Source organism: Carassius gibelio, chromosome A5, assembly GCF_023724105.1.
Source record: "Carassius gibelio isolate Cgi1373 ecotype wild population from Czech Republic chromosome A5, carGib1.2-hapl.c, whole genome shotgun sequence".
Classification (NCBI taxonomy): domain Eukaryota; kingdom Metazoa; phylum Chordata; class Actinopteri; order Cypriniformes; family Cyprinidae; genus Carassius; species Carassius gibelio.
This window is the reverse complement of record NC_068375.1, coordinates 39,807,256-39,817,255: the sequence shown is the minus strand read 5'-3', so window position 1 is coordinate 39,817,255 and position 10,000 is coordinate 39,807,256. Positions and strand designations below refer to the sequence as shown.

General features: G+C 40.7%; 1 protein-coding gene across 2 annotated transcripts in view; it reads right to left on the bottom strand.

The window, feature by feature from the left end:
- Positions 1-5,206: 5,206 nt before the first annotated feature.
- Positions 5,207-10,000, bottom strand: part of LOC128014945 (E3 ubiquitin-protein ligase RNF170-like) — a 5,000-nt gene continuing 206 nt past the window's right edge. Inside the window, exons 2-8 of one of the 2 annotated variants that reach the window (XM_052598732.1) lie at positions 8,813-8,867; positions 8,605-8,758; positions 8,446-8,521; positions 7,853-7,961; positions 7,705-7,778; positions 7,484-7,615; positions 5,207-5,676 (exon numbers count right to left, since the gene is read on the bottom strand). In XM_052598732.1, the coding sequence (XP_052454692.1) occupies positions 5,407-5,676; positions 7,484-7,615; positions 7,705-7,778; positions 7,853-7,961; positions 8,446-8,521; positions 8,605-8,711 (768 nt within the window). In that variant the 5' untranslated portion in view covers positions 8,712-8,758; positions 8,813-8,867 and the 3' untranslated portion in view covers positions 5,207-5,406. The other variant, XM_052598733.1, reaches the window with a different exon arrangement.

The following is a 10,000-nucleotide window of genomic DNA, read 5'->3' as shown; positions in this document are numbered from 1 at the left end:
CACACACACACACACACACACACACACACACACACTGATCTGGTTTTTCAGTCATATGAAGGCAGCAGGTTTGTCCGTATGTATCAGTGTTTGTTCACATCCTCGCTGTATTTTAGGAGAGGAGGATCTAAATGTCAGATAAAGGAGCTGGAGCTCACTGTGAATCTGACTCTCTCTCTCTCTGCGTCAGTGTTTGCTCTGCCCACCTGTGATGAGTCAGTCTCCCACTCGCTGAAGCCAATCAGAGAGCTCACTGCTGCCGTCAGAGCCCTGGAGATCAGCACACACACACACACACACACACACACACACGTTTGTTTCCAGAAGCTTTACTTTCACTGTTCCTCAGCGGAGGAATGATCTTCAGCTCTCCATCACTGTGTTATATGTGCGGATCATCTACATCTCATCTCACTGAGAAACATTACTGGAGATAAAGAGTTCTGAATATGGTTGCAAAGGGGCAGAAATTGTCTGGAAAATTTCCAAAAGTTTCGAAAATTCCTGACATTTTCTAAACAGAATCCCGGAAAGTTTCCAGATTTTCTGAATTCATATTTTTTGCTCAGTTTCGAGTCTCTGAATAAAACTGAGCTGTTTCCTGACGGATCAAATATGATACAAAACATAAAAAATGAATACCTGTTTCAAACATCATCTACAACTGCACAAAAAGACAAGGAAATATTTTTAATGAAATGAAACTAATAACAATAATACTGTAATCTGACTAATGAAGAGACTGTCTCGCTCCACAAATGACTAAACTAAACTAAAGACCTGCTAACCTGATCATGAAGCTCTCAGCACTGATTCATTTCCTGTGGACGCTCACGGACTTCCTTCCTGTTTACTGGAAGTGTGTTTCATGCCATGAATCACTGTCTATAGCTTCAGCTCTATCACACACACACACACACACACACACACACACACACGCACACACAGACACACACACACACACACACACACACGCACACATGTTTGTTTTTGTGTAAAGTGTGTTCATCCCATAGGTGTAATGGTTTTTATTCTGTACAAACTGTATATTCTATGTCCCTTCACCAACCCTACACCTAACCCTAACCCTCACAGGAAACTTTGTGCATTTTTACTTTCTCAAAAAAACTCATTCTGTATGATTTATAAGTGTTTTGAAAAATGGGGACATGGGTTATGCCTGATATATCACAAAAACATGAACGAAACTTTAAACGAAACCTGGGCGTCTGCGTTCTTACAGTAGACAGGATCAGTCAAGTGGGTGTGGGTTGGGCGCTGCACACACACACACACACACACACACACACACACACACACACACAGACGTACACTCCTAGAGTCCCGGAGCAGAGCCCTACCCATAATGCTGTGCCAGACGGCAGCAGGGCATGAGAAACAGCAGGTCTTGGGTGGGACACAGAATGATTCCACCTCTTCATTTACTGACCCAGAACATGAGAGAAGGACGCACAGACTTCTGGGAAACTCGGGCCAGTGCAGCTCACTCCTCGTGTACAGCAATGTGATGCATGATGGACTGTACAATAGTCACGCAGCGGAATTAATTCATGAAGAAGAGAAGAGATGCTAGTCTTACTTGATCTTAGTGCTGCGTTCGACTCATAGATCGATTACAAAACTATACAGGTATTCAAGGGCAGGCTCTAAGATGGTTTAGATCCTACCTGTCCGATCGCTACCATTTTGTTTTTTTTTAAATGGGGAGTCATCTCATTTATCACCAGTAAAATATGGAGTGCCACAAGGATCCGTCTTAGGTCCCCTTCTATTTTCAATATACATGTTGTCCCTTGGTAATATTATTAGAAAACACGGGATTAGTTTTCACTGTTATGCTGATGATACTCAGCTATATATCTCAACGAGACCAGATGAAACTTCCCAATTATCTAAGCTAACAGAGTGTGTTAAAAATGTAAAAGATTGGATGACAAATAATTTTCTACTATTAAATTCGGATAAGACAGAGATATTAATTATTGGACCAAAAAACACTACACAGAATCTTGTAGATTACAATCTGCAACTAGACGGATGTACTGTTACTTCCTCTACAGTCAGAAATCTGGGTGTTATATTAGACAGCAATTTGTCTTTTGAAAATCATATTTCCCATGTTACAAAAACTGCATTCTTCCATCTTAGAAACATTGCCAAGCTACGAAACATGTTATCTGTTTCTGATGCAGAAAAGCTAGTTCATGCATTCATGACCTCTAGACTGGACTATTGTAATGCACTTCTAGGTGGTTGTCCTGCTTCTTCAATAAACAAGCTACAGGTCGTCCAAAATGCAGCAGCTAGAGTCCTTACCAGGTCAAGAAAATATGATCATATTACCCCAATTTTACAGTCTCTGCACTGGCTACCTATTAAGTTCTGTATCAGTTACAAATTATCATTACTTACCTATAAGGCCCTAAATGGTTTAGCTCCTGCGTACCTAACTAGCCTTCTACCACGCTACAACCCATCACGCACCCTAAGGTCACAAAACACTGGACTTTTGGTCGTTCCTAGGATAGCAAAGTCCACTAAAGGAGGTAGAGCTTTTTCACATTTGGCTCCCAAACTCTGGAATAGCCTTCCTGATAATGTTCGGGGTTCAGACACACTCTCTCTGTTTAAATCTAGATTAAAAACACATCTCTTTCGCCAAGCATTCGAATAATGTATCTTAAATAGTGAGTGTAGTTGCATTCTTATTCATTAGCTTGGGTTAAACTAATTTTACTCTGTTGAACAGCAGCTATGCTAATGATGTCTCTATGTGTTTCTCTGTTTCTGCTGGATCTTCATCCCGTGGTAACTAGGATTTACACAAGCTCCAGTCTGGATCCAGAACACCTGAGAAGAGATGATGCTGACCCTCAGAGGACCTCAGATGATGCTGACCCTGAATCAACAACAGAATATATATGCATTTCTGTTTTAAATAAATGTAAACACACTCTCGTTTCCCATGTTGACACAGAAGTCTGATATTTTAATCCAAGACGGATAAAAGACATTGTGTGTGTTTACTCTGATCACCTTCACATGACTTTGGGTTTGGGAGAATCATGACAATCCACATTCTGACTGTAATTCATTTAGCAACTACACGTCAACTATCTCTCATTAGAGTACTAGAAGATTGTTAGATGAGGGTTAGTACAATGAGCTGACGTACTTACAACAGACTTATAATCAGTAGAATATTTAAAGTGGACGATAGAAATAGAGTGTTAGAAGATTATTAGATGAAGGCAGACACACACACACACACACACACACATCTTCAGACGGATGTGAGGTGTTTAAGCTGTGATGAGGGTAAATCACAGCCTCAGGAAATGTACTAAATACACCACTAGATGAATAAATATCAGTCCTTGCCACATATTTTCTTCTCTCAATTAGATGCAGAAGTGACTGTCTGAAGAGCTCTTAAATATAAACACACACATTATCTTAAAATAATATAAACATAGATAATATGCAATAAAACAGTTTTAAAATCAATAGCTTTAAACATATGACCTTAGATTTTTAAGTGTTTTATACCTATTAAATATGTAAACTAACTTACTAACTAACTGCAGTTACACGGCAAGATGTTTTCTTTAAGTCTCAAGGAAATATTGTTTTATCTCATGTAAATGTGTTTAAATTCTTCATCTTGTTCAATCTCTTTAATTTTTGGTTCACGAGAAGCAAATCACAGTTTCAAGGCACGTGATTGGCTGTTCATTGCTGATGTCACAGTTTCATGTGCACGTGCTCCATGACCTCAGGATCCAGCCGCAGCTGACAGAGGAACGTGAGGATCAGGTTTAGTTTGGTGTGGTCAGCTCAGACCGAATCCTGGAACCCCGAGTTAGTTTGATGGAGCGGGTCGCTGCTCGTCGTCTTCTGGTTGTGTTACGGACATTTATTGTGACATCAGCTTTCAAGATATGACTTTAAATTATGACCAGTCTTGAAGAAATAATTAGATGATTAGTTCTGAACTTGAACGGAGATGGCAGACAGGAACAAGAACTGAAATTCAAACCAAGTAGAATAAAACATAATTGATATAAGTAATATTAATAAGTGATTTTTTTGTAAAAAGAAGCACGTCAAAATGATAGCTTTGTTTGAACTTTTAACAAAAGTTTGTGGTCCTTTCTTGTCCTTCCAGCCAGACAGATTGGTTTATATTGACACACTTCATTTCCCAGAATGCAATGCGCTGCTGGATTTCTCAGAAGTTCAGTTAAAGTTCACGTCTGAGGAACTGTTCGGCTCTGAAAGGGGAAATCACAAAATCTCTAGAACTCTGACTCACAGTAAACCAGCAATCAAATACACTGTGTTTCATCATTCAGCTGGCTCCAGCCAATGCAGCATCATTTATGGATCTAATTATTTCATAAACACGTTATATTTATTTCTTTACACATTCTTTAGTGTAAAGAACGCAGCTGCAGCTCTTCTTCATGAGACACTGACCGTGCATCGCTCTTCTGAAGGACTCGCAGCGCTTCAGATCAAGACAAGCTCAAACACAGAGGACATAAAGCTCAAGCTTTGACTAAGTTCTGCTTCAGATTTGAGTATGTTTCTCCAAAAAGAAATGAATTCTGGTAGTTTTACTGTGAGTTACTCGATGTTCCCTGGTGAAGGGGTTCAGATCTTTATATTGTGCTGCCACCTGCTGCTCACAGACCACTGCTACAAGAACTCAAGAGCTAGAGAGAAATACAGCACCTGATTATGTGATTATACAGGTACAAGAGGATTGTGGGGGTGTGATTAACACATGTGACACGAACAGACTGATCATTAAACCTGTAGTTTCTGTGACCAGTCTAATAAAGGCAGAACATATCAACATGAGAAGGATAGATGAAGGCACACGGCTCTTCTTCTGCTTCAGGAACAGATTCAGAGAAGCTCAAACAGACCGAAAAGTGATTAATTACAAATTAACGATGGAAATGATTTCAAAGACCTGAAATACAGCAGAGATCCACCCAATACTCCCAAAACGTCATTCCTGTCATTTCACCGTGCTTCAGGAGTTTGCCTTATTTACCCTGGAAACATCACTAGAATGGCCTTAGTTCTTTAGTTTGTGGTTATTCTGCTGTTCTCCAGCTGTTCGCCCGCTTCATGAACAAATATTCATTTACAACACTTTAGAAAAACCATCAGATGAACTCATAGAATCTTTCTTTAATGTTTGAATGACACCATCTGAAGAGAAAACGTGTGAGACGACAAGCGTTTATCATGTTTCAGTTGTGTCATATTAAACACGTCTGTAATAGTGTGTGTGTGTGTGTGTGTGTTGCTCTTCACCCTGCGCGGAGCTCAGAACAGGACAGGTCTGAGTCTTCAGCACAGATCAGACGCTCATGTGGCCAGCCGCTGCGTCACCACCTCGCGGTACATGATGGAGATGTAGATGAAGAGCAGCAGGATGACGAAGAAGTCGTCCATGAAGCCCAGCAGCCCCACCACTCCCTCGGGGATGAAGTCCAGCGGCGACGCCAGGTACGTCAGCGCTCCCAGCACACACAGCAGGATCCGGATCCGGAACATCCAGAACAGACCCCCGACGGAGAACATCTCTCTGAAGGCGTGCCGCAGCAGCGTGGGGACGTCCAGCAGACGGTCCAGCAGCTGCACACACACACACACACACAGAGAGACACAGACATAGACACACACACACAAACACACACACACACAGAGACACAGACACACACACACACACAGAGAGACACAGACATAGACACACACACACAGACACACACACACACACACACACACACACACACACACAGACGTGAGCGCTCACCTCTTCCTGACTTCACGTACATCACTTTACACTGCAGCATGAACAAACTGCTTTTGATTACCATCACAGCTTCAGTTTCACTATAAATCCAGCAGAAAGTCACCTATTTGTTTTTACCAAATACACTGCGGTTCAATAGTTTGGGATCAGTAAGACTTGAAATGTTGTTAAAGAAGTCTCTTCTGCTCATCAAGGCTGCATTTATTTGATCAAAAATACAGAAAAAAACGTTAATCTTGCAAAATGTTGTTACAATATAAAATAATGATTTCTATTTTAATATCCTTTAAAATAAAATTTATTTCTGTGATGCTGCGCTGTATTTTCAGCATCATTCCTCCAGTCTTCAGTGTCACATGATCTTCAGAAATCAGAATAATATGATGATTTATTATTAAAAATATCAACAGTTGTGCTGACAAATGTTTTCGGGGCGAACTGTTATAATTTTTCAGCATTCTTTGATGAATAAAAAGTTAAAAAGAACAACATTTATTCAAAATATAAATATTTTCTAACAATATAAATATTTGCGATCACTTCTTAATTTAACACATTGTTGCTGAATAAAAGTTTTAATTTCTTTCAAAAAAGAAAAAAAAAAATTACTGACCGCAAACTTTTGAACTGTAGTGTATACTGTTAGAAAATATTTATATTTTAAATAAATGCTCTTATTTTTAAGTATTTTTTACGTTTTAAGTATCACAGTTTCCACAAAAATCTGAACAACTGTGTTCAACATTGATAATAATCAGAAATGTTTCTTGAGCAGTAAATCATCATATTATTCTGATTTCTGAAGATCATGTGACACTGAAGACTGGAGGAATGATGTTGAAAATACAGCGGAGCATCACAGAAATACATTACACTTTAACACAGATTCACACAGAAAACAGATGATTTACATTAGAGTAATATTTCACAATATTACTGCATTTTATCAAATAAAAGCAGTCTTGATAAGCAGAAGAAACTCCTGTAAAAACAAATTGTTTGTTCTGTTGCAGTGGTTTCGTTCATCTCTCACTAACAGGAGGTATGTTGTCAGTTTTGGAAACATATCCTCATCTGAGATGTATTTAGAGTCTGGTGTCCCTCAGGGCTCAGTTCTTGGTCCGTTACTGTTTTCTCTTTATATGCTTCCTCTAGGATCTATTTTTTAAGAAGTATCGGGTCTCTTTTCATCTGTATGCTGACGACACACAAATCTACATCCCTCTGAAGTGCAATAACAAACAGAAACTAAACTAAAACTTTCTTTTTTTCTAAGCTTCAATGAAAATAAGATTTTGTTTGTCTCAAATGATCACGGTGTACATGATTTGGATCTGAACTTCTTACTCCATATAGAACTACATGTGCAAGAAACTTAGGTATTAGGTTCGATGATAATCTTATATTTGGTAAGTGCTGTGGTCAAGTCTTTGTCTTCTGACGAAGGTGAAGCTGTTTTTGTCTCAAATGAAGTTTGAAGTGGTTATGCATGCTTTTGCAGCATCTCGACTGGATTAATGCAGTTTGTTGTATATATCTTCTTTAGAAGAAACTCCTACAGGTTTGGAGTGAGTAACAGGGCCAGACTCATTAAAGATGTGTGTGTTTTCTGTTTCATGCATCACTCACGGAGCGCGGCTGTCCGGAGAAGCGCCGGTTGTAGTCGTGGATGTCTCTGAGGATCTGTGCGGGTTCGACCTGTCCGTCCTGAGTCGGAGCGCTGTGCTCCGTGTCATGGAAGAGCGGGAACAGCAGGGTCACCTGACACACACACACACACTCTCATGATGAACGTGACACCAGTCTGAAGACACGCTGAGCTCCAGTATATGAAAGGTGTGTGTGTTTACCGTCTGTCTGCAGATGGGGCAGCTGATGGCACCGAGCCACGTCCCGTAGCGCCAGTAGGCCATGATGCACGGCCCTGCGGTTACACACAAGACACAAGTGATTACAGATCAGAGAGCACACCGAACCGCTCGCCTGAGCTCAGCTCACCGCAGAACAGATGACCACAGTTGGTCTCCACGGGCAGAACGGCCTGCTGCAGACACACGGGACACGACATGTCCGAGTAGAACTGATGCCTGGGCTCCGGAGACGTCCCCTGCGAAGACACGGACAGCGCTGGATATACAGCCATATACACACTGCTCAGTGCAGCTTCACTGAAGACCATCAAGTTAATGTTTATGTCAGAGTCGCTTTTAGCAGATCGATGCTAGATGATAATATAGTAACGTTTTGCGACAATATAAACAATCACAAAGCCTTGATTTTGTAGTGCATGTCTCTATAGCGGTTTACACAGTACGAAGTAGATTCACAGCAATAATACATAAAACATGTGCATGAGACGAGGTACTGAGACGCAGATTCTCTGTCTGACCACAGGGGGCGCTCCTGGACCAGCAGCAGATACAGCGATTACACCGAAGCCTCACTGATTATAATTTAACGATGTTTAGCATATTTAATTAATCTTAAACAGCCACACATTGACAGCACTACTACTATGAACATTCATTTGGGCATAAACTCCAGCTCGTTAAACAAACACAGAGCATCAGCGCAGGATTAGATTCACAAACCTGTTCTGACTGAAGCTGCTCTCGGACCACACGCACCTGCTCCTGATTCTCCGGGTGAATCCTCTGCTGCTCATTCCTGACACACACCACATCACACGTGTGTTATTATGTGTTGATGGGGTGTGAGGTCAGGGGTCAGAGGTCAGCATGGGGTCTCACCTGCAGAGCAGCGTGGCCAGACCGAGCAGAAAGGAGCCACTGAGCACCAGCACGAGCAGGACAGAGTCACTCACTCCTTCAATCAGAGAGTCCTCGTCCGGAGCCATCACTGCTGCTCATGTCCTCCAGCCCGGGATCTCACACACACACACTCCTCCAGCCCGGGATCTCACACACACACACTCCTTCAGCCCGGGATCACACACACACACTCCTTCAGCCCGGGATCACACACACACACTCATTCAGCGGGACGCATCACACTGATCAAGAGAGACACCAAACTCATAAGAGTCTTGTGGTTTCAAATGAATGCTGCTCTTCTGAGAATCCTGAACAATAAAATATATCACGATTTCCACAGAAAATATTGTTTTTAACAGAGGTCAACCGATTTATCGTTAGTTGATTGCTGGAACAATCGGTTATTGTCAAAAATCCATACCGATAGTTTTCCGGGTTGCAGAAGGGTCAGTGTTCATCATACAGAGCGAGAGCGGCCTCTAGTGGCCGAAATCACTGACAGCACGCGCTGATGTGTTGAGACGCGTTAAATCCTGCCGCGCCTCAGAGAGCCATTCACATAGTTTTCCATTAAATTACATTATACTCGCCCCAAATCATAGTTAATGTACATAATGAATTGATCATTTTCATCTAAACGTTTGTCTTTCTGTGGCTCTAATAAAGGCTGTATGTTTCATTTATAGAGCTTTAATGTAGATCGCTCTTTCTGTTTGCTCTGTTTTTTAAACACTGAACTTCAAACTTATCTTTGCCTCATTGTTCACTCTTGAAGTAAACTTGTGTCCGGTTTGGTGAATAAATAAACGGTTTAAACCGCTGCTCGAGTTGAATGAGACGCAACTGGAGTGTGTGTGATAACGGTTCTCATGGTTCTCATGTAATAGGGCCCTAATACAGTGTGGTAATTTAAACATTTACTATTACTGGTGTTATTATTATTACAACTACTATTAGTATGGTAAAAAACTATCGGTTAATTAATCGGTTTCGGCTAAATCCACTATCGGTTGACCTCTAGTGTCCAACATTGATAATAATCAGAAATGTTTCTTGAGCAGTAAATCATCATATTATTCTGATTTCTGAAGATCATGTGACACTGAAGACTGGAGGAATGATGCTGAAAATACAGCGGAGCATCACAGAAATACATTACACTTTAACACAGATTCACACAGAAAACAGATGATTTACATTAGAATAATATTTCACTATATTACTGCTTACATGTCTGATAATATGAGAAGAACTCTACACACCTGACAGTCTAAGAATGACTGTACACGTCTAACTATGAGAATAATAACATTATATTTACACGTCTGATGATCTATAGGAATATTATAATTTAAATGCCTGATTATAGATG